Source organism: Physeter macrocephalus, chromosome 11 (genome assembly GCF_002837175.3).
Source record: "Physeter macrocephalus isolate SW-GA chromosome 11, ASM283717v5, whole genome shotgun sequence".
NCBI lineage: Eukaryota > Metazoa > Chordata > Mammalia > Artiodactyla > Physeteridae > Physeter > Physeter macrocephalus.
In genome coordinates, this window is record NC_041224.1 from 155,256,930 (window position 1) to 155,282,621 (window position 25,692).

Sequence of the window (25,692 nt, forward strand, 5' to 3'; positions counted from 1 at the left end):
AAGCTTTTTACTTAATTAATTAATTTTTGGCTGCGTTGTGTCTTTGTTGCTGCACGTGAGCTTTCTCTAGTTGTGGTGAGCGGGGGCTACTCTTCGTTGCGGTACGTGGGCTTCGCATTGCAGTGGCTTCTCCTTGCGGAGCACGGGCTCTAGGCGCGTGGGCTTCAGTAGTTGTGGCACGTGGGCTCAGCAGTTGTGGCTCACGGGCTCTAGAGCGCAGGCTCAGTAGTTGTGGCACACAGGCTTAGTTGCTCCGTGGCATGTGGGATCTTCCCGGACCATGGCTTGAACCCGTGTCCCCAGCCTTGGCAGGCGGATTCTTAACTGCTGAGCCACCAGGGAAGCCCTTTTTACTTAAATTAAAAGACTTAATTATAAAATTAAAAACAATTGCCCATTTTATTGCTCAGAGAAAACATTTACTATGAGTTCCAACCAATCTGATACCACTTTTATAGTGGCTTTCTAGGCTTTACTGATGAATTAATGAACTCATCTCTAAAATACTTCTTAAAGAGATGCCTGAGCAGTACTTAGCTATTGAGGAGATTCTTCCTAGATCACAAACAGTTTAAGTTTAGGAATTGAAGATAACGCCCCTCATTACTCACTGTTTCCTTCCTAAATTATATCAACGGAAAAGCCTTGACTGCTTAATCAAGAAAATAATAGTGCTGATGGGAGGTACCCAAGGTGAGGGTTGGATTGGTGGAAAGGAATACATCCCACATTCTTTCACTCATTACCTATGAAGGATTCCAGCCTTATGGATACAGCTCACTGCTGAAACAATCTGAAATAAGTACCATACCACCATCTGCAGAGAAAAAATAAATTATACTTGGACTGGAAACAAACCAAAAAAACCATATAAATAAACACACACACTCGAACACACAAAACAAAGGAATCTGCAACCAGAGGTTATGATTCAACATGACTTGACATTTTTTGCTTGTAGGTTGAGTAGGCAAAGAAAAGTGGTAGGGGTTTAAAAAAAAAAAAAAAGAAGCAGATCATTATAAAATAGTTCCAATATTGTTATATAGTATGATGAAGCAGACTTGTGGAAAGAAATCCAGGAAGACTGCAAAGGTATAGAAAACTGGGCATACCAGTATGCAGTAACAGAACCAGGGAAGAAAGCTCATAGAGAATCATGATGTGGAGGTAAACCATTTAGGAAGCAGCTATAGACAGCTTCCTTGTTAGAGGTTTCCTTTCTCATGAATACCAATCAGAGCCTGGAAGGAGTCTGAATAAAAGGAAAAAAACACTCTTCATTGTTGTAAGAGTAAATACAGAGCTAGAATGCAAGAATCACAACATTACAATTCTAGCATCCTTCCACAGAAATACGAATTACCTCTTCCTCAAACAACTTGTCCTTCTGACGAAGGATTTTGTCATACAGGTTCCCTCCTGCAATAAAACAAGAAACAGGTTTGAATTGCTTAATAGAGATTAACGCTCCTAGGGTTTTAACAGGTGCCACAGTAAGTGAAGGATTCTGCTTCCTCTTAAAAGATATCCCTTCTTCCTTCTCAGCTCTTGGGTACATGGGTACAAAACTCTTCCCATCTGTCAAGGACTATATCTGAAATATTCTTCAGAGATTCCCCTCCCTAACAGAAGAGATTCAATACGAAAAAGGGAAGTACAGCATTTTTAGAAAAGGTGAGAGTAAAGACACTTTCTATAGTACCCTAATTTATAAAATTACTTTGAAAGTCTTCAAAATCAGATGATTTTCTTTTCCAAAACTCCTTTTAAAGGAATCTGCAATATTTTGGTAACAACTCTCTCAGTGTGACTATTAGAACATTTGGGTTACAGCTGTGATGTGATGTTTTGTATATACAGGTGTATATCATCAACTTCTTTTTCTTTCCACTTCACACTGAAAAGGTTTCCCAAAATTTAGGGTAGACTCTAGATTGTTTCCAATCATTACTCCCTTTACTAACTCCTTCCTGCAGAGTAAGCCTGAATTTGCTTCTCCCTTTCATTATCAAGTAATACAGACTGCAAATAATGATGGTTCATTTTATTTCCTACCTGCAGCTGTAACTTACACTGTAGTCCTGGTTAAGTTTCATAACTTTTTTCCCCTTGCAATTTCGTAACTCAGAGTTTCAATAAATACACCATTCGTTCTAGTTCCTCCTAACCACAAAGGAAGTTGGCTACTTGAGGCTTCTGCTACTTCAAAAATTTCTAATATAATCTCATACACTTAGGGTTGAACACAGGAACAATCACGGTACACAAGAATCTAGTACGAAAGTTAGAAGTCTAGGAGCTTTCTCTAAGAGATTTAAGTGAAGAATATGCTGGGATATCTTTAGCATGCAGCTCAAGAAAGGGCTTTGGGGGTTCTCTTATGTAATAAGGATAATAGCTTGTACAGTATTTATGAAAAATTTGCTACATATCAAGTACTATGCTAGGAGCTTTACATATTCATTTCATACAACAACCTTAGGAGGTAACTATTGCTTATCATCAAGCTCACTTAAGGAGGCTGAGGCACAGAGAGGTTAAGTTGCTCATGCAAGATAACAGAGCTAAAAGGTAGTGAAGCTTAGGATATGGGTTCAGGGTCTATTTTCTTAACAAACAGGCTATACTGCTATTTTACAAGCAAAAGGGTTCAAAGAAATCATTTTCATTTTCAGTCAGCTATGATCTTTGGACCACTTTTCAGTAGGATGGCTTTAGCTGAAGTCAATATAAATAAATATTACCTACAAGATTTCATTATATATCAAGCCATTTCATTATATATTATATCAAGTGTCAAACCATGCTATGTCTCTAATGCCTGACTAATGTCATTTCATAAGGAAAAAACCTTGAAAAATTAATGTAAAATTCAACTGAACAAGTAACTTGAAGATGGAATTATCATCACAAAGGAGAATTTGAGTACGCAGGGGAAAAATCCCTCCCCTCATTTTGTAGATCATTTCAAAACTCTCCAGGGCCTGAACTATTTCTCTTAAACTCTAGAAATCCATTTAAAGTTCTTATTCTTTGCATGTGTATCTTCATTTTCTCTCCCCCTTAAGGTAAGCATAAGCACAAGAATGTCTCACTGGAGGAAGTCCCACTGAATTCTACCTTACCATTACAATATTCCAGCTCAATCAGCAGGGTGGTGTTGTCCATGAAGTGATTGTAGTAGGCAATAATGTTGTCATGCTGCAGCAGCGCCAGAATAACAATCTCATTCAAGGCATCACGACGTTCCTTCTCAGACAGTCGGGTCAAATCAACTTCCTTCCACACGACCAATGAGTCATCCTGTAACACAGTAATAGAGCTATCATGCTTTCCTCGTGCCTGGCAGAGAATGAATCCACACCCGGATCTGTAAACCTAGAAAGAAAACTTCCTAGACTGACTCCTTTTTTTCCTTTAAATATGAACAGACTTTAAAGGTTCTGCATACAACCAAGCATCATAATTTACTGCAGGCCTGGGAAAGCATTAAGATGCTGTTACATTGTTTCTACACTTAATTTACATGTCAATTCCAGGTAAAAAATATGGGATGGAGGTAGGTCTCAAAGATTCTATTGAGGGACATTATGAAAGACTGCTAGTCACGATGAGGATTGCATTGGAGAAAGAGAGAACTGGAAAATGGTTACCTATGGCTGACCACAGTTTCTTGTAAAATAGAAATGTTAAAATTGCCTCTAATTTTATAAATTTAGATTTCTCTAGTGATTTTCATTTATCCTTTCTGGATAAGAATAAACCAGGTCTAAGGGCTCTGAGTTCACTTTCCTCACCCTGTCCCATTCTGCAACACTGTTTCTACTGTCACTTTTATGTTATCATGTTTTCCTCTATTCATGAAGACTTACCTGTGGCTCCCAATATTCACTCCGTTTTATAACATCTCTAATTCTTTACAGATACTGCTCCCCAGCCCAGGATCATCCCCACCTAAATAACCCTATCCTTTAGAATGGCTTCGTTAGGCCTTTGAAACTTTGGGGGAAGACCAATGAACCTTCTACTGTGCATTTCCTTAATTTTCAGAGCTCATACACTAAAACATTTGTCCATTCTTTTATCCTTATATACACATACAACTTAAATGCTATTTGTTACTAACAAGACTAACATGTCTTCCCAATGAAATATACGCTTCTTGAGGGAAAGGGCTGCTTCTAATTAAACCCTTGTAAATTCACAGATGTAATAAACATTTGGTGTTATGGATAATACTGTGCAATTTTAGGGAAAGTGCAATCAAACTTAAAACAACCTTGGTAATCAAGTTCAACATTATAATAATGGAAAGGCATGGACAAGGAGATGTGAAGCTCCATTCTAGCCCAGGATTTGCTTCTAATTTAAGTGGGCAAGTCCTTAAATATACTATCTTAGTTTCTTTAACTATAAAATAAGAATACCAAAGCTCATCCCCTCATTCTCATATTTTGAGTACAAATAAGAAAACAGAATACTAACAGTAACTCTAACCTTATACATTAATCTTGCAACCACTTCTCTCCGCCTCCATCTTTTAGCCTTAAAGGTACCTTGGAACACACACCAGAACTGCAGACAGACAGATCACTGATAGATCAATCACCTTCAGCAACCCCAGCAAGTTATCATTGATGCTTACCTATTCTAAAACTAGAGTTTTAAGACTTTAGTGATCAAACCCTGTTGATGATTAGTTTTTGGAAGTAGACTCCCCAGCATAGGGTTTTAATCAGTATACATTCTGAACTTGAGGGTCAGTAATCCACGAATCTCTTCAAAGGATTTGTATGTGTGCAGTAGTGGACTGGGGGGAGGGTATGTTTACATTAGATTTTCAAAGGAGTCCTATCCCTCCCAGAGTTAAGAACTAATGGCTTAGAATATACCAAAATACAAAAGTATTTCCCACGCATAAACGCTGCTGGATAATCACTGAAGAAACTAACACGTTACAATCTTCCCTATGATCTTCAAGAAAAATCTCCAACCGAGTGTTCATATCTGAACATAAAGATATGGCAAAGGCAGGGGAGCTGCCACGGATGTGGGACTTTTGAAGCTATCCCCTCCTCTCCACCTCGACCTTGGAGAGCTGTACAGCACAATAGGAAGGAGGTTTTGACAATACCTCACATTCATAAACTAATTTACAGTTTGCAAAGTATCTTTGTTTGATTCTCAAAATAACCTTACAAAGTAAATATTACGTTTAAGGTACGTAGCTATCACTAACTCCAATTTACAGATGGGGAAACTAAGGCTCAGAGAAGGTTCAATGACTTGTTCAGTTGCCTGATTTAAACAAAAACGACCAGTCAGTAAAACCAGTGCTCTAACGAACTCCTAGTGCAGGAGAGTTGAACGAGTGATGAAGACCCCGAGACAGATACCCTGCGGGGCCCTAACACTAAGCGAGAACGGCGAGCAGGGAGAGCAGGGCCGCGCAGGCGGGGCGGGGGCGGCCGGAGCCGGGGGCCGCTACCTCGGTGCGGCGGTACAGCGTGGCCTCCCCGAAGGCGCCGCGGCCCAGGATGCGGATGGGGATGTAGTGCAGCTCCTCCTGCTCCGCCGCGCCGCCGCCGGCTCGGGGCCCCGGACCAGCGCTGGGCCCCGGGCCCGAGTCCCCGCCACCCCCGGACTCGCTCCCGAAGTCCGAGTTGAGGGAATCGCAGTGTCGCTCGTACTCGCCCAGCACCGACATGGCGGCGGCCGCGGGACCCGCCTGCGTGTCCCGGGCGGCGCTGCGCCTCTCCCGCTTCAGACGCCAGCCCGCGGCCCCGTCAGCCCAGCCACCCCGCCACCCAGCGAGGCTCCATGGTGGGTCCTTCCCCCTTGACCCGGAAGCAGTTCTGGGTGCTTCCGGCCCGGCGGGGTTTTCTCGGCTTTCGCTGGTCGCTCGTTTAGCCTAGCGGCAAGGCTGCTTTTCCTCCAGGCGGGCTGGGAAAGCGAGGCTTCGGGCGGGGTTGGCGGCGCCTTGTGGAGACCGCGTGGAGTCCAGTGGCTCTGGCGGGGTCAAGGGCGTCATCGACGGGTCTGCAGACCCCTCCCCTGATTGCTGGTCAGGTCCCCAGTTTTTTTTTTTTTTAATAGATCTTTATTGGACTGTAACTGCTTCACAATACTGCGCTAGCCTCTGTCGCACAACAAAGTGAATCAGCCACATGCACGCATACATCCCCATGTCCCCTCCGTCTTGATCCTCCCTCCCACCCCTCTAGATCGTCGCAAAGCACCCAGCTGATCTCCCTGTGCTATGCAGCTGCTTCCCACTAGCTATCTATTTTACATTTGGTTGTGTATATATGTCCGTGCTACTTACCCTCCTCCTACGTCCTCAAGTCCATTCTCTATGTCTGCGTCTTTATTCCTGCCTTACCACTAGTTTCATCAGTACCATTTCTTTTTTTAAGATTCCATATATATGCATTAGCATACGGTATTTGTTTTTCTCTTTCTGACTTCACTCTGTATGACAGACTCTAGGCTCAGACAGTTTCGATGTCCAGAGGTCATCCAGTCTCGTATGGGCGCCAAGGCCTATCTCAAGGGCAGTGACTGGGGAAACAGTCCCTTCCAACATCTCACAGCGCTCTTTGTTTAGTAAGCAATTTATACCTTTTTCCCCCCCAGCGGAAATACTTGCCTCCTGTCATCTCAGTCAGTGGGCCCAGTTGTTTCTTCCAGACCTACCCAGGACTACGCTGGGTCCCTCCATCTTCCACATAACTTCAAGAATATTTTAAGTCAACTCTCCTGACACTCTCTTTCCAGATTTCACATTCTCCTTCTACGTGTCTTTCCAAATCTTTGACCAACTGACCTCATGCAACATTCTTTGAGCACTAAGTGACAGATACTGTATTTGGACGTGGGGAATCTGCAAAGGGTGCTCCCTGCCCTCAAGTCACTAAAAGAATTGCAATACAGTGGAAAAACATATTCCATCAGTTATGTGACCTTGGGCAACTTGACATCTCCAAGGCTACTTTTTAATCGTAAAATTGTGGGAATATGTCCTACAGAGATAACAACTAACATTTATTGTTATGTTCCTGGCACTATGCTAACCGTTTTCTTGGGACTTCCCTGGTGGTCCAGTGGGTAAGACTCCCCGCTCACAATGCAGGGGGCTTGGGTTCAATCCCTGGTGGGGGAACTAGATGCCACATGCATGCTGCAACTGAGAAGCCCACGTGCTGCAATTAAAAAAGATCCGGCATGCCACAACTAAAACATGCTGCAACAAAGATCCCACGTGCTGCAACTAAGACCCAGACCCAGCCTAAATAAATAAATATTAAAAAAAAATAAAGGTTTTCTTTCTATGTATAATCCCATTTAATCCTCAAAGTATTCCCATTCTACAGAAGGAACTGAGAGAGAAGGGTTAAGTAACCTGCTCTGTGTTACATAGGTAATGAGGGGAGCTAGGAGTCAAACCCAGCAACATGGCTCCAGATGTCTTTCAGAGAGCAGGATGTTTGGGGGCTAAGAGAAGGCAATGTGGCCGGAGGCCATGGCATATGTGGGGTAGAAGCAGAAGACAAGGCCTCAAATGTTCATTTACAGAATTTGGCTTTTCCTGTGGGCAATGGAAAATATTGGAGATTTTTAAGCAGGGGAGTATATGATTTGTGTGACTATATGTCCTGATTTGCTGGGGGATGTGATGTCCCAATTTATACCTCCCCCCCACACTGCATAATTAGTAAGTCTTCTTTTGCTCATGTGTCCAGCACAGACAAAAACCAATATGATCACCTTACATAGACCAAAGCTATACTTTACAAAGAACTCTGATGACAATATGGAAGACAAAGACTGGAGGCCGGGAGACAAGTGCTGAGGTACTATCACTGTGAGTGGAAAAGGGGCCCAGATTTAAGAAATCCATCTGAGGAATATTTAGAACTTTGTGCTCAGTTAGGATATGGTTGGTGAGGCAAATCTGAGTCCAGGAGACTCACATCTAGGTTTTTAGGTGGATAGTGACAGCAAATACAGGAAGAAGAGAACTGGTAGAATGGGGTGAAGGGTATGAGAGTTAATGAGCTCACATTCCTGTGACCTTTCTAGAGTTCATCAATGTTCCTTTTAAAGTATGATATGCTACACTCTGCATAACCTTCCACATTGGGTCTGAATAGGAGGGTACAAGGGACGTCTGTCTTCCTTGATCTGGATCCATTTTTTCTATTATTGTACCAGACTTCATGATGATCTACTTACGCTGTGCTTGTATTTAACCAAACCTCCATCTCTTTTTCACAGCCAATCTGATGCAAAGTAACACAGCTCTCCCACCAGATCACATCACTCCTTATTTTCTTCACAATGTTTATCTATAAAATTGATGTCTTGTTTACTTTATTGATTGTCTCCATTCATTGGAATATAAGCTCCATGAGAGCCTGGATTTTGCCCTCTTGTTCACAACTATGTATCATCAGTGCCTAGAAAACTGCTTGATATTATAGGCCTAAAAATTATTTGTTGAAAGAATATCAGGTCGTTATTATTTCATACATATATAACATTTTTTAAACCAAAATGCAAGACTGACTGACTGATAACCCCTGTTAAATTTTTTGTTGGTTTCATTCCAGGGTTCTTAAATTGTACAGATAGTTTTCAACCTTCAGTTCATTCATCCAACAAACACTGAGTAACAACTTGTGCCAGGTGCTAGGTTACAAGAGAACAAAATAAACATGGTTCCTACTCTCCTGGAGCTTACAATCCATATAACAGACAAATAAACAGGCAATTACAACTGTATATAAGTGCAATTATAAGGAAAGTACAATCTTCTAGAAAGGTATTTAGGAGGGGCACCCTCCAAGCCAAACTAGCTGGGTTAGTGAAGGCTTCCTGGAGGAATATCCAAAATGTTAAGTCAGTGGTGGCCAAAGAAAGTACGGAGATCATGCTGGAGAGAGGACACTCCATCTACTTCCTCCTGTTAATTAGAAGGCACTTTGAGTGAGGATAGGTATTGCTTCTTATTTATCTGGGTCTACTCCAGAGTTTAGTTCAGCACATTAAATAGAATAGATGATCAATAAATGATTTTTGAGTTAAATGGAAAAAACAATTACTTATAGCTAGAAGTGCTTTCATTCAGAGAAGGTAAGTAGGTTTCAGCCAAAGCTTAAAAATTCACTTTTCTGGCATCTTTGCAATATGGAACTAGACAGTTTTCTATAACTTGGTTAGCCTGATATTATGTTCTAGTTATAATGCATAGATAAAAAGCTTAACAAATGTCCTGTTCCATCTTAGAGAATACAAAACAGAAACTCAAGTTCAGCACTTCATTGTACTAGATATAAATGAAACTAAATATCTGACTTTTGAATATTCATAAGTTCAGAAATACTCACCATTTTAAAGGTATAACTGATTTTAAAGTGCTTCTGGTAAAAAACAGTATTTCCATTTTATATTTTAACAAGTGAATAGTTAGGATGCTATATAGCAGAAGTTCTCACTTGTGAATGGATGATCCCAGGGGCCATAGAGTTACTGGTAATATTAAAGAAACTACCAAAGTACTTAGCAAAGTCTATAGCTTCACTGTCCAATGTGGTAGCCACTAGCTACACGAAACTACTGAGCACTTGAATTGTGGCTAGTCTGAAGTAAGACGTGTTGTAGCCATAAAATGCACACCTGATTTCAAAGACTTTATATGGAACAAAGAACGTTAGATATCTCAGTCATTTTTACATTTTTTTTTTTTTTGCGGTACGCAGGCCTCTCACTGTTGTTGCCTCTCCCATTGCGGAGCACAGGCTCCGGACGCGCAGGCTCAGCAGCCATGGCTCACGGGCCCAGCCGCTCTGCAGCATGTGGGATCTTCCCGGACCGGGGCATGAACCCGTGTCCCCTGCATCGGCAGGCGGATTCTCAACCACTGCGCCACCAGGGAAGCCCTACATTTTTATATTGACATTCTATTTTGGATATATTAGACTTAATGTATTATTAAAATTAATTTCACAATATTTACAATAACCAGGACATGGAAGCAACCTAAATGTCCATTAACAGAGGAATGGATGAAGAAGATGTGGTACATATATACAATGGAATATTACTCAGCCATCAAAAAGAACGAAATAATGCCATTTGCAGTGACATGGATGGACCTAGAGATTGTCATACTTCAAAAAAATATTTATTTATTTATTTATTTATGCACGCATGCCATGCCGGGTCTTAGTTGCGGCATGTGGACTCTTAGTTGCAGCATGCATGTGGGATCTAGTTCCCTGACCAGGGATCGAACCCGGGCCCCCTGCATTGGGAGCACTGTCTTACCCACTGGACCACCTGGGAAGTCCCGAGATTGTCCTACTGAGTGAAGTAAGTCAGACAGAGAAAGATAAATATCATATGATATCGCTTATATGTGGAATCTGGAATGGATAAAGGAGATGTGGTACATATATTCAATGGAATATTACTGAGCCATAAAAAAGAAGGAAATAATGCCATTTGTAGCAACATGGATGGACCTAGAGATTGTCATACTGAGTGAAGTAATTCAGACAAAGAAAGACAATTATCATATGATACCGCTTTTATGTGGAATCTAAAAAAAAAAAAAAAAAAAAAAACGGTACAAATGAACCTATTTACAAAACGGAAATAGATGGGCTTCCCTGGTGGCGCAGTGGTTGAGAGTCCGCCTGCCGATGCAGGGGACACGGGTTCGTGCTCCGGTCCGGGAAGATCCCACATGCCACGGAGCGGCTGGGCCCGTGAGCCATGGCTGCCAAGCCAGCGCGTCTAGAGGCTGTGCTCCGCAACGGGAGAGGCCACAACAGTGAGAGGCCCGCGTACCGCAAAACAAAAACGGAAAGAGTCACAGATGTAGAAAACAAACTTATGGTTACCAAGGGGGAAAGCGACAAATTGGGAGATTGGGATTGACATGTACACACTACTATATATAAAATATCAATATATAACTAATGAGAACCTACTGTATAGCACAGGGAACTCTACTCAATACTCTGTAATGACCTATATGGGAATAGAAGCTAAAAAAGAATGGATACATGTCTGGGTATAACTGATTCACTTTGTTGTACAGCAGAAAAACACAACATTGTAAATCAACTATACTCCAATAAAAATTATTTTAAAAATAAAAGAAAATAAATTTCAACTGTTTTTTTACTTTTAAAATGTGGTACTAGAAAAATTCATATAATTCATGGGGCTCATGCTATATGAGATATCATTGTAGCAGACTGAATAGCTAATAATTTATAGAACATGTACAACCATTTAACATATATACTGTTGAGACAATTAAATTTAAATTCACTTACACATTTTGCTGAATTCATTCATTATTTATGTTCTATAAAATATCAGTAAGAAATAAGACATTTTTTATGTTAAAGTATTTACACTTAACTGTTGGGAACCACTACTTTATAAACTACAGATTCACTGACATAATTTTTTTTTTTTTTTTTTTTTGTGGTATGCGGTCCTCCCTCTGCTGCGGGGCACAACTGTTGGGAACCACTACTTTATAAACTACAGATTCACTGACATAATTTTTTTTTTTTTTTTTTTTTGTGGTATGCGGTCCTCCCTCTGCTGCGGAGCACAGGCTCCGGACGCGCAGGCTCAGCCAGCGGCCATGGCTCACGGGCCCAGCCGCTCCGCGGCATGTGGGATCCTCCCAGACCGGGGCGCGAACCCGGTTCCCCTGCATCGGCAGGCAGACACGCAACCACTGCGCCACCAGGGAAGCCCCGAACTGACATAATTTATTAACTGTTTTTTGGGGGAATGGGTAGAGGGTAAATAAGAGGCCAGCTAGTCAATGTGTAAAGCACTTCAGGTTGACTCTTAAAAAGAAGCTTTATGGGGCTTCCTTGGTGGCGCAGTGGTTAAGAACCTGCCTGCCAATGCAGGACACACGGGTTCGAGCCCTGGTCCGGGAAGATCCCACATGCCACGGAGCAACTAAGCCCATGTGCCACAACTACTGAGCCTGCGCTCTAGAGCCCGCAAGGCACAACTACTGAGCCTGTGTGCCGCAACTACTGAAGCCCGCGTGCCTAGAGCCTGTGCTCCGCAACAAGAGAAGCCACCACAATGAGAAGCCCGCACACCGCAACCAAGAGTAGCGCCCTCTCGCCACAACTAGAAAAAGCCCGTGCGCAGCAACAAAGACCCAACGCAGCCAAAAATAAAAATTAAATTAAAAATTAAAAAAAAAAGCTTTATGGAAAAGATTCAACTGCAAGTAAAAGGAAGGGAGAAAATAGCCCTTACCTGCTGGAGTAGGGTTTTGCATAAATGTGATGGGTCAAAAAAGCAAGTCCTGGGGGGGTTCTAAATTGGGAGGGGTAATCTAAGAATGCAGGGAAAGGGAGAAGACCCTCTGTAGGAATAATTCCAGTAGCAGTTTCTAAAACAGAGAAGCTACAGAGAATTCCTGTCTTACAGAACCCTATTTGGTCTTTCTGAACATGTATAATTATTATTTTAATATACATATTATATACAGTTTATACATTTATACATAAAGTATAATAAACTTTTACTAGCTCACATAAACTTTATCCATCTGGAGTAAATTACAAACATTTTTTCTCTAATTCGTCACATATAATTTGCCATACTTTAATACTGAGGAATATGGAGGAATTATTGCCAATCCAGACAAAGAGATACTCAAGAGTAACAGAAAAATACACCTAAATAGTTTCTGCTAGCCTTTATTTGAGAAAATTTACACAAAAATCCCCAATCCAACACTTACAAGTGAATCTGTATAAATCCATAAGTCCCACATGCTTCTTTCCATTAAACAAACATAAAAACAGCTTATGATGGGGGTTTATGACAATGGTATAACAAAGCTTACTTAAAACTATCACTTTCATCAATAATTTACAGGCTTTGTTGAATAACAGGTTCAAAAATGGAGGAAAGCAGAAAACATCTTCGTTTTTAAAGCTGATTTGCTCTTGCACTAGTCTTTTATCAAAGGCAAATAATTTTACTTTTTAGATAAAATCAAACTGTGATATCAATGAACTTTAAACCAAAAGCACAAATTCCAAGTTTGTAGTCTTGGCATGAGTAAAAGGAAAGGACAGGAAAGAATTTCAGTTTCACAAAGTCACATGTGGGAACAAAACATCAGCAAAATAAAGTATTTTCCTCTCCTATCTTCTTCTTTGACATTTTGTCAGAACAGAAGACTATAACCAACTGAGTAGCTTTCATTGTTTCTAAAAAGGGAAAAGGCACCAGTCAGAAATATGAAAGAGTTTCTTGTTAGGCTAATGGTACAGAACAGTATTTCACCTTTAAACATCTAAGGATGGATCTTAACTCACAAGTTTGGTTATTCTCTTCCCTGCTTGGATGTATCCTCTGTTGTTTAGTATATGTAATACCACAGATAGACTTTCTCAACATCTGCTGCCCTTATGGTGAGATTTGGCTGCCAGGTTCTCAGAAACAGTATCTATCAATTCTTAACAGCAGATGGCAATGTTGCACAAATTAATGACAGAACTACTTTTATGCCACACTAGAGGAATGCATACAGGGAGTCAAAAGAGGGGGAAAAAAAGGCTTTGGGGTTCACAATAGCTGGAACATTTACAGAACAGCCTGAGAGTTTAACAACATAACTCACTCCCTCTTTCCCCTTTGTACTTTATCCAGGTCATGACAGCACCGTTCTCTGTTAATTCCAATATGCTGCTTCTTAACTGCAAGCTGCAGAGCCCTAAGTCCTGTAATGCTTGTCATTGCAATGGGACAAGCCCTGTAACAGTCAGCAGGGTTAAAAAAAAGAGATTACAGAAAGGACAAACTCCCACCCACTGTATTGGGAGAAGTGGGGAAAATATCAAGTGATGTTATTTTTCACTGTTGTTTATGAACATGGTCATTCGTGTCCACACTTTCTCTTATTTACCTTAGTATTGGCCTTTAGGCACCTCATATGCCCAAAGTGATTATTGGATTTGCTTTTATAACATACATTTTCAGGTATTTACTCGATTCATGATCCTTCCAGATGTGTTACTTTTTAATACTTCATATGTCTTAACTGTCTAGATGGAATACATAAGAACAGAAATTAAGTCAGTGACTTGCCATGTAAGACTTTGTAAATTTTACTTATTTTTTCCTTTGTAGAAGTTATGTTAAAAATTTAAGCAACCACATAACTGACAAAGGACTTGTATCTAGGATATATAAGAACTCCTCAAACTCAATAGTATAAATCAACTATACTTCAATTAAAAAAAAACCTCAGTAGTAAAAAGAACACACAATCTAATCATAAAATGGGCAAAGGAACAGATATTTCACTAGGAAGATATACAGATGGCAAATAAACACAAGAAGGGATGTTCAACACCATTTACTAACAGGAAAATGCAAGTTAAAACCACAATGAATATCATTACACATGCCTCTCAGAATGACTAGAAAAATTTAAAAAAAAATAGCAAATACTGGTGAGGATGTGGAGAAACTGGATTGGTCATACATTGCTAATGGGAACGTAAAATGACACAGTCATTCTGAAAAAAGAGCAGGACAGTTTCTTACAAAAATAAACATGTGTTTACCATATAACCCAGCAACTGCTCTTTTGGGCACTTATCCCAGAGAAATGAAAATTTACGTTCACATAAAAACATGTACATGAATGTTCACAGCAGCTTTATTAGTAATGGCCCAAAACTGAAAACAACAGCGATGTCCTTCAGTGGGTGACTGGTTAAACTGTGGTACATCCACACCATGAAATGCTACTGAGCAATAAAGAGGAACAAACTAGTGATATATGCAATAACTTGGATGGATTTCAAGGGCACTATGCTGAGTGAAAAAAGTCAATCTCAAAAGGTTATATACTATGTGATTCCATTTATATAACATTCTTGAAATGACAAAATTAGAGAGATGGATAACAGATTAGTTGTGCCAGAGGTTGGGGCTTGGGGTTGAGGAAGGAGGTGACTGTGGCTATAAAAGGGTACCCCCAGGGATCCAGGTGATGAAATGGTTCTGCATCTTGTGGTGGTGGTCACACATCCATACATGTGATAAAACTGCATAGAACTAAACACACATAAATACACAAAAAGAAAAAAGTTCAAGCGGCTGAGCACAAATATTTTAATTCTCTAAAATGAAATTTTCTTTAAGAGTAATCTACAGTTCAAAGCTCATTTCTATGAGGTGTCACATCCATTACATTTTTAAGAGACATAAAATTATGAAAGGGTATCACCAGAAGCTATCTAAACGTTTCAGCTAAGGGTCAAGAGAAAGTTAATGGTGTTGTCACACAGAAATCCAAAGAGGACAATCAGAATGAAACAAGTTCAACATGGTCATACAAATGTTGGTGAAAGAACTAGAGTGGAAGCCCAAGCTGGTGAGCAAGTGGGAGAAGGAAAGAAAACATGGTTCAAACAGATCATACGAGGAAACCCAGTACAAATGCTGGCTTTGGCATTATCTAGGTAACCCCTATTTTTTGTCATAGGTGACTCTAATAATAGTCTTATTGTTGCAAAACCAGTCCAAATCCTACCAAGTTAAAAAGAAGTCCCTCTTTGACTTATTGGGTGTAGGTGGTAACCCACGTCCTCCCACACCAAAAGACATCAGTTCTAGCAAGAAAGCTCCAACGTGCCTTGATGATGCTGCTGGTAGGATGTCTTAGGCCACGCACATCCCAGCGATGTTCTGCTGACTAAGATACAAAGTGGGAGGAGACTGGGCTTTATTACTCAATCAACTTCTTGGCCTTGAAGAAGCGACGCAGATAGAAGACCTGCCAGGTGGCTAGACCAATGAGGCAGAACATTGAAAAGATGCTGAAGTACAGGACCCGAGTGTTTGTGGACTCTAAAAAAAAAAGCAAAAGCAGTGTAAATGTAATGAAGTGAGGCTCAACAGGCTAAACGGCCAGGGGGAAAAGGCAATTAATTAGCTTCACTCTGCCCCTAGGCCTTACAGTAAGATTTCAGGTAAGTTCTTTTCTTAAATTTTCATTATCCTATACATAAATGTTAAAAATTACAAAGATTAGTACTATTAGTTTGATACACTATAAGCTAACTGAGAATATGGTCAACTGCTTATCACAGAAAAAACTGCTATTCCCTTGAAAATCTAACAAGGCTCATTTACCTGTACAGCAACAACACTGAAGTAAGCAATTATACTTCCACACAACCCCCTTTGGCAAAACTGAGAAAAGGTACACCAGAATTTAAAGTTTGGGGCTCTGTCTCCTTTACGGTGCACATACTGAGAAACAAGAGCTTCCCTCCCCTCACCATTGGTATCACGCATCTCTTCCTCTCGCTTCTTCATATAGGCAAAATCATTAACAATAGATTCTGAAAGGTCTTCTAGGCGTCGTAGCTCTACCTCCAAAGGTTTGAGCTTCTCAACTTTTGCAATCTGGAAAAGAAAGGAATTATGAACACACTCCCTGAAAAAACTGCTCCAGTTAATAAGAACACAACATAACAGAGGAGTCTTTTTAAAAGTTTCGCCAAACTTAAAATTTCTTCTGTCATCATTCTAACACATTTTAAAATTTGGGCTTCTTCCATTCCCTACTGGTCTATATGTTGCCATCTCAGACTTTTTTTTTTTTTTTTTTTTTGGTACGCGGGCCTCTCACTGTTGTGGCCTCTCCCATTGCGGAGCACAGGCTCCGGACGCACAGGCTCAGCGGCCATGGCTCACGGGCCCAGCCGCTCCGCGGCATGTGGGATCTTCGGACGGGGGCACGAACCCGCGTCCTCTGCATCGGCAGGCGGATTCTCAACCACTGCGCCACCAGGGAAGCCCTCAGACTTTTTTTATACTTTAATTTTGATTAAAACCTCCTTAGTAGTACTATAATATGGTAGCCTATAAAATAAGATATATTATTTTTCCAAGATTTCTGACTTTAATAAAGCATTTTACTTTGCCTTTCCACTTTTGTCTAAGAAATAAGCAATATTATTAGCATAAGTGTGAGCGTCATAGTATTAGTCAAATGTGGTTTTGAGAAGAAAACACACCAAATTCCCAATAGGGAATGCACAGGAATGAGAGAGTACATATAACATTAAGATAATAACTCAAACTGCAAAATTAGAGAATTCTGGTTTGCTCATTTAAATCCCACAACAGTTTTAAGGTTTGTAACAGAGCTCTAGAACCCAGATGAATCCTAGCTCTGCTTAAAAAAAAAAAAAAAAAAAAAAAAAAATCACACTGCGTGTTTTGTTTTTGTTTTTTTAACATCTTTATTGGAGTATAATTGCTTTACAGTGTTGTGTTAGTTTCTGCTGTATAACAAAGTGAATCAGCTATATGTATACATATATCCCCATGTGTTTTGTTTTTAATTACATAGCCAGTTATCAAAATAAATCTCCAAGGACATCGCTGTGTGCTAAGGAATGAAGGATATGAGAAATAAACTGTCTTCCTTTTTCACCCCAGACCACTGTGAAACCTCCAAGAGTATCTAGTAACTAAAGGCATATATGATCACAGAGAGGATTTCATTATTCTATTTGTTTTTTCTTTATCAATCTTAGATTATGATTTGTATTAAAATGGGGATATAACACCAGAGCTTTATAGATCTTAAAACTCATATGCCAGTTGCTCTTAAATTTTTTTCCACAGAGATCTCTTCAAAAAATATTTCTACATCTGCTTCTTTACTCCCTATACATTCTCTATACAACTCCCTACTTTTTCTTCTCTTCTGTCCAATTCACTTCCTTGTTATTTTTCTCTGTTAAATGTTAATAGCAGTTAATGTGGGATGAATGGGAATAGTTTGAGGGGTGTTCTTGTGTTCTCTTCACTAAACTATATTCTTCATTGAACCTGTGAAGAACAAGACACAGTTACTTAAAAGAAAACTAAAAACTGCTGTTAAGATAGGGATATAAAAATTGATTTATATTTAAGGTACCTAATTTATTTATTTATATTTATTTATTTATTTTTGGCTGCATTGGGTCTTCATTGCTGTGCACAGGCTTTCTCTAGTTGCGGTGAGCAGGGGCTACCCTTCATTGCGGTGCGTGTGCTTCTCATTATGGTCGCTGCTATTGTTACAGAGCACGGGCTCTAGGCACGTGGGCTTCAGTAGTTGTGGCACGCAGGCTCAGTAGTTGTGGCTCGTGGGCTCTAGAGCTCAGGCTCAGTAGTTGTGGCGCACGGGCTTAGTTGCTCCGTGGCATGTGGGATCTTCCCAGGCCAGGGCATGAACCTGCGTCCCCTGCATTGGCAGGCGGATTCTTAATCACTGTGCCACCAGGGAAGCCCTAAGTTACCTGAAATATAGTGATGGATTTGTAATGATCCACCTAAGTTTTCTTTCACTGGATGTACATTTTCTTACAATTGTAAAATGTTGGATACAGTTAATAGCTTGACTGACAGCTAGCTACAGAACAGAATAAAGCTAACTGGGTATAAGATTTACAATGGTTAGTTAATACACTGAGCTAACACTCCTGGCTGAATACCCAAACACCAGGTTTTGCCATTAACCTACAATATATATCTGTTCATTGATTTCATATAGAGGTGCAGAGCAAAGAAATTCCCCCAGGAAAAAGATACAAGGTTCAGCCTAAGCTGAACCTTAGGCTGTTTAACATTTTCCCTCCTGGTATATGCTTTCCCCTACAAAGCTTCTTGAATGAGATAGTATGAAGGCAACAGCATGATATATCTTTAGAGATAAGTGCTTTAAGGCTCCTTAAATAGAAACTTATAAAAGGAACTGGAAGTGAAACTATGGCTGTACCTCTCTCTGCCAGCTGAAAATAATATTCTTAAAAATTACTTTGAAGACTACTTCTAACTCCCCACCCTTTTTTTGGTTAAATGACAATAGCCCAAAGGCCTAAAACCCCAAAAAGGAGGATGGAATGAAAATAAATTTGGTACTGAGAATAGCCTTTGTAGAATATAGTCCCCCAAACCTGTTCCCAATCCTTTTCCTTTCTGGTGTTTCATTTATTTTTTAGCTGTACAAGAAACATATAAATATGTCCCCTTACTAAAGAATTTAAATTATTCAGAAGCAAAGGAAACAAAAACAAAAGGCCCATCTTCACAGCTCCTCGATCCCCACATCCACACAGTCCTTCCCAGAGGTGGTTATGAACTTGGTGTATATCTTTCTAGACCTTGTCAGAAGATAACACACTATTTACGCCTTTGTATGTATATAAATGTACATAGGAAAATATAATTTAAAACATACTTATAAATGCGATCATAATATATATGTTGTTCTAAGGCTTCCTTCTTTTCATTTAATAAAATCTTTCCAAAAACTTCAGTGCTTGTAGATTCACCTCATACTTCTTAACAGCTACATAGTGTTCCATATGGCATATGGGCCACTGTTTACTTAATCATTCAATTTCCTAACCCCTTTTCTAGTATAGGAGCTACTGTAGACTCTATACTTCTATTCATAACATATCATCCAAGTCGATTTCATTTTCTCCATGAAATCCCTACTCAATCCTGTCCTGAATTCAGTAAATTATTTGCAGACTTCTTGAGTGGGATGAAGGTCTCTTTCCCTAAAAAACATCTCTGCGTGATAACTACATTTATTCTTGATATTAGTTTAAAATCTAGCGAACTTAAAGAATTGCCAAAAGACTAAAACAATATTGAAAACCAACTTGCTATTTCAACCATCTAACACATCATGGATACTCAGTGGAAATAACAAAAATAATGAATATATTTCTACATTTAATCTAAACCTAGAAATCAAAACAAATGTAAAAAGGTTTTTCTGTTTTGTTTTTTTAACATTTTAATACCCTAACAATGTTTTTTTGAGTGCTTATTATGTGCAAGGCACCAAGATAAATTATGATCTCTGCTCCTAAGAAACTCACAGTCTCGTGGAGAGACTCACCTAAAAAGCTACAATCATAATATATGGAGAGACTCACCTAAAAAGCTACAACCATAATATAAAGCACTATGTATTAACTTCTACAACAAAGGTACACACTGAAAGTGGAATGGAAAGAAAGTAGCATGAAATTAATTACAATTGGAAGAATAAAGGAAAGCTTAACAGGAAGTGGGGGAGTTGGGTCATTCAAGTTGTACAAGATTTTAAGAGATGGGAGAGACAGATAATTAAGGCTGAGGGGAACCTGCAAACCAAAACATGTAGGGAAGAAAGCGCAGGCCCTGCTTAGGAGGCCATGAGTAGCCTAGTTATAAGTAGGCAGATGTGCGTGTGTGCACGCATGCGTGCTTGGGGATGGGTGGTGGTTAATAGCAAATATAAGGCTCAAAAGTTAGGCTGGAGCTAAATTGAGGATGAGGATGAAGAAGGTAATATAATGAATTAGACCTATTACTATATACCCAGAATGTGATCCGTATTTTATATCTTATACTCTCACTTAATCCTCATAACATAATCCTATATATGGTGAATATCATTATTCCTAAATTTCTCAGATGAGGAAATTAAGGCTCAGAGTATTAAATAACTTGCCCAAGGTCTTCTCAGAGCTTGGTTGAGCTAGAATTGCAATCCAAGTCTGAGTTTATATTTTATTCTGTAGGAACAAAAAATTTGGTAAAGAAAACCAGATGACTAGACTAAGTTTTATCTGGATCAAAAGTGAAGTGAATGAGCTATAGTAGGCCACAAGGATCTGGGTAAGTTGTCCAGTTTATCAGTCAAATTTCATAGGTTTCATACTGCACTACTCTAATTTTTATAACTAATAGAATAAAATTTTAAAACAAATTATCCTAAGTATTTTAAAGTAGACCCTCTTTGCTTGCCCAGGACTAAGCATTCAAAGAGTATCATCAAGGGACTTCCCTGGTGCTCCAGTGGTTAAGAATGCGCCTTCCAATGCAGGAGACGCGGGTTCGATCCCTGGATGGGGAACTAAGATCCCACACACTGCGGGGCAACTAAGCCTGTGCACCACAACTACTGAGCCTGCGTGCCACAACTAGAGAGCCCACGCACTGCAACTACCGAGCCCACGCACTCTGGAGCCTGCACACAACTAGAGAGAAGCCTGAGCGTCACAACGAAGATCCCACGTGCTGCGACTAAGACCCAATGCAGTCAAATAAATAATTAATAATAATAATAATAAGAGTATCATCAAGACTTTATATCAGTCAGTACAAAAAGCTAACAAGAAATCCTCTATCAATATCCCCACTGACTGTTGTTCTGCTATTCAAAACATCTGATTCAATGTTCAAAGTGTCTGTAAGAATGTGAAATTACACATTTCACAAAGGCAGGCCACTATTCTGGTCTACTTTTCTCTTCCACGGTTGGAAGGATGATATGTGTTTTGCCAACAGTCTGATAAAAGCAAACCCTATTTGACAATGTGTACCGTAGGTTCTCCACTAGGAGGTAGCATTCCCCTTGTAGGCTGCATTTAACCATTAAATAATCAAAAATATCACAGCTACCAGAGACTTCATTTTACAAATGAGGAAACTCATGATTCCATAAAGTTATTCAGTCCTTTGAGGGGAAGACCAGGACTAGCAGTACCACGGTCTCTTGACTCCCTACCCAGGGTCATCAAAGCATTATTTAGCATCAAAACTGCAAAGCTCTGCTGTAAAATGTAAGCAAAAATGAATCCCTGACTTGCAAAAGCATACACACTCAGTGTATCCAAATCGTACCTATCTTTCCAAACTTAACCATGAAGCCTCCTTTAACCACTACTGTTAACACTGATTCCCTCTTCCCTAATGCCCTACAACACTTAGACTGTGTCACACAATTAACACTCAATCATATATTGTCACTGATTCCCTCTTCCCTAGTGCCCTACAACACTTAGACTGTGTCACACAATTAACACTCAATCATATATTGTCATATTCACATTGTTTTTGCTTTTTATCCTTTTCCCCCACACTAGTTTGGATCTTGAACTCAACAGAATTAGAATGATATATACCTTGTGTAGTCTCACATGCCTGATACATGGTACACACTTGTAGCTAACCCATTAGGTCCATTCTATGCTTCTTTAAGGAGCCAACTTTCTCATAGCAGATATGTGCTGCTGGTCCCCTGAAGCACACACCCCCTGTATGTTAAGAGCACTATGCATTTACTTTCACTCAGCATTCATCTTCACCAGGCCCACTGCCTAGGAAAAAGTCCTCTCTACCACAATATCTATCACTCTTCATCTGTAATGGTAGGTACTGTTTGGAAAAGCTTCCCCTGTGTATCTACGACACCTCCAAAATAACTGTAAAATTACTCTTCTTAAACCATATCCGAAACTTCCATTCCTCTAATGATGATCTGAATCTAAAGAGTTCAGAGTTCTATGTAATTGTACCAAGGAAAGGTATTAAATCTGAAAGACTGCTTCTTAAAACACACATGTGAAACCAGCCTCTAGAGAATCACTAGATTCTTTCCCTTGGTGGAACACTGAGAAACTCAAGAGAGAAGCTTCTTGAGGAGAGCCAGATTCAGACAAATGACTCTGTTATCTCCACACTCCACTCCACAGCCCCTGCAAATTTTAGAAGCATAGCAATAAAAGTGGAGACCATCCAGTGTAACACAATCAAGATAATGAAGACAGTTGTACACCCAAAGGCAAGTCTACTTATGCATGGGGGCATGTGAATCACAGGCTTCTTCAATGAAGGTCAAAAGGTCAACAATGTGCCCAAATAAGTCCAGCTAATACTGCCAACCTTAGGGCTAAATGAATGAAATTTAGAAAGATCCTATTTACTCTGTCATAGCCATTTGGCAGTTTCTAGAAAGGGTAGGAGAAGGGAACTAAAATCTACTGAACTGATCACCTATGTGTCAGGTGCCTTACCCATGTTATTTCATTTAACTTATGTCAAGAAAGGGATTTTGGAGAAAGTATATAAAACCAGAGTTCCTCCTTCATGAGGGCATTCAGAGAAACAGAACCTTTGGAGAGCCTTCAGCTGTTGCTCCAACAAGTGCAACTGTGTTTTTGGTGTATTTGTTGGTAGCAAATGGCATACTAATAGAACCCCTAGGCAAAACATGACTTTAGTTGAGTTGAAAATGCGGACATCCAAGCAAGAGGGGACACACAAAGCCCAAGAGTTAGAGGATATGTCAGACAGCTCCTTCTTGGTGGGATAATTGCCTTCATTCCCACAACTGTAAGATTAGACAGTAAGTCCCTCCAAACCGCTGTCCTAGTTCACAGGCCACAAACTAAAAAGAAATGGCTCAATTCACATACTGATTCTACAAAAATGCCACCCTCTGAGGGGCAAATGCCACCCTCTGACAGTGGTGAGAGGTCCTTAAAATACAACGGAGGGAATCAAAAGTGCTTTATTTCTGAGGAAATACACATTCTTTCTCTTTAAAGAATTCAAACTACAAGACTATGCTTCTTTACAAAATGGCAACCATTCTGCCTTCAAATAATGTCACCTTACATTTGTATCGTGTTTACATAGCAATTCTCATGCATTAACTAATCCTCCATAACAATTTAGTAGGTAGTGTGGTACTCTGTCCAGTTATTTAGACAGTGATTACTACTGACTCTTACAGGACCACATGGGATTTTAGAATTATGAAGTCCGCAAATGTGAGGGAGAGCTGTGATGTGAAAAAAACATTAAAAGAAATGTGCCACCGTCCTGAATCTAAATACTGATGCTGAAAGGCCGCAATCCTCTGGAGATAAAGTCTCTCCCTTGCCTCAAGGGCCTGAAATTAAATGCCTCAAAACCTCTACATATGCTCAGTGCTCTCTGGTAATTAACCACTCAACAAGTGCTTCTATTATCCATGTTCTTGTCACAGGCATTAGCCCAGAGACAACTAATAGCTATTTCTGAGCAAGGTTTAAGGCAGCCTAGCCACAGACTGAGAAAAGGGCTAGTCTTTGGCCTGTGTAATAACCACTTGTCCTCCTCTGTCTCAGTCTGATCTGCTTTTTGGGGAGTGGGGGAGTGGGGAGGTAGACCACCGAAGAAAGCAGTGGGAGGAGTTTCTTGGTTAAGAAAGAGAATTTAGAGTTGTGTTGTAACCATGTGCGTAAAGAAAGGCTTAGGACATGCCAGACTTCCGAAGCAGGAAGCAGGCAAAGGAAGCACTGTGGTTTCCTTTCTGCTAGGGATTCATTCCCCTCTTGAGTTAAGTAAAAGGTCAGGAAAGATAAAGGCCCTTTCCCAGTGTCAACAAAGTCCAAGGATGATGGAAATTCCAGGAGGTATGAGGATTCTAAAATGCCACATTTGGGGGTGTGTGTGTGGGCGGAGTCAAGATGGCAGTGTGGGAAGACGTGGAGTCTGCGTCTCCCCAAAACTAGGGCACCTGCGGGATGCTGGTGGGGGACCTCCACGCCCAAGGTGACGGGAGGAAACCCCAAGCGAATTGGTAGGACGTGGGTGGACTGAGAGGGGAGGAGAAGTTGAGGCCGGATAGGACCAGTGCTCCTGAGGGGTGGCTGAGTGGGGGAGGGCTTCCCACGCCTGGAGGGACCCTTGGGGGCTCGGATCATGGGGGAGCATGCTATCCCCTGCCCAACTGGCCGGAGAAGTCTGCCTGGCTCTCGGGCTGGGTCCTCCGCCCTCAGAGGCCCCCTTGGGGCCGCATGGGTCCTGGGGGCATAGGAGGGAGGCCAGGGAGATCAGGAGAGGTGGGTGCGAGGGGGCCCTCTGGGATGGCCCTGCCCACTTGAGCCCGGAGACCTGCTGAGCTCCCAGGTGGGGTCCCCCACCCTCTGAGCCCCTTCTGTTCCTTAAGTCTAAGCCTCACCCCCACCCCCACAGGGCCTTTTCCAGCCCTAAGCATAAGTCCTAAGCATATGTCCTGCCCACCACCCAAACCCTGCCCCTGCTTAGGCCCCGCCCTCCACAGCCAAGGCCTTTTCCACCTTTCTTTTTTTTTTTTCCTCTCCTCCTCTTTCTTACTACTGTGGTTCTGTTTTACCTTCTGGTTGTTGGTTCATCTATATTTTTATTTTTATATTCTTTCTAACATATCTGCTAGTTTCTTAGTCTAATTTTATTTTTTACTTTGTTATGTTCTTTTTTTTTTCCCCCTCCTCCTCTTTTTACTACTGTGGTACTGATGTAGCTTCTGGTTGTTGATTCCTCTATATTTTTATTTTTATATTCTTTCTAACATATCTGCTAGTTTCCTAGTCTAATTTTATTTTTTTTCTTTGTTATTGTTCTCCCTCCCGCTTTTCTGCCACTCCGCGTGGCTTGCAGGATCTTGGTTCATGAGCCAGGGGTCAGGCCAAAGCTCCTGTGGTGGGACCTCCGAGTCCGAACCACCAGACTAACAGAGAACCTCAGACCCCACGGAATATTCATCAAAGTGAGGTCTCCCAGAGGTCCTCATCTCAGCACCAAGACCCAACTCTACCCAACAGCGTACAAACTCCAGTGCTGAAAGCCTCAAGCCAAACAACCAGTAAGACAGGAACACAATCCCACTCATCAAAAAAAAGAAGGAAACAGCAAAAAAAAAAAATGTCACAGATGAATGATCAAGGTAGAAGCCAAAAAGATCAAATAAATGAAGAGGGCTTCCCTGGTGGCGCAGTGGTTGAGAGTCTGCCTGCCGAT

The 25,692-nt window shown here is 40.7% G+C and overlaps 2 protein-coding genes across 4 annotated transcripts in view; both read right to left on the reverse strand.

Annotated features, from left to right (window-relative positions):
- The window catches only part of NEK9 (NIMA related kinase 9), a 37,856-nt gene extending 32,018 nt beyond the window's left edge, over positions 1 to 5,838 (reverse strand). For all 3 annotated transcript variants that reach the window (XM_007117124.3, XM_024134319.3, XM_028496207.2), the window contains exons 1-4: positions 5,492 to 5,838; positions 3,129 to 3,306; positions 1,367 to 1,422; positions 747 to 817 (exon numbers count right to left, since the gene is read on the reverse strand). In XM_007117124.3, coding sequence (XP_007117186.1) covers positions 747 to 817; positions 1,367 to 1,422; positions 3,129 to 3,306; positions 5,492 to 5,710 — 524 coding nt within the window. In that variant the 5' untranslated portion in view covers positions 5,711 to 5,838. The remainder of the gene's footprint in view (positions 1 to 746; positions 818 to 1,366; positions 1,423 to 3,128; positions 3,307 to 5,491) is intronic.
- A 7,463-nt stretch (positions 5,839 to 13,301) lies between these two features.
- TMED10 (transmembrane p24 trafficking protein 10) overlaps positions 13,302 to 25,692 on the reverse strand; it is a 53,385-nt gene continuing 40,994 nt past the window's right edge. The window contains exons 4-5 of the mRNA XM_007117125.4: positions 16,365 to 16,491; positions 13,302 to 15,930 (exon numbers count right to left, since the gene is read on the reverse strand). Coding sequence (XP_007117187.1) covers positions 15,809 to 15,930; positions 16,365 to 16,491 — 249 coding nt within the window. The 3' untranslated portion in view covers positions 13,302 to 15,808. The remainder of the gene's footprint in view (positions 15,931 to 16,364; positions 16,492 to 25,692) is intronic.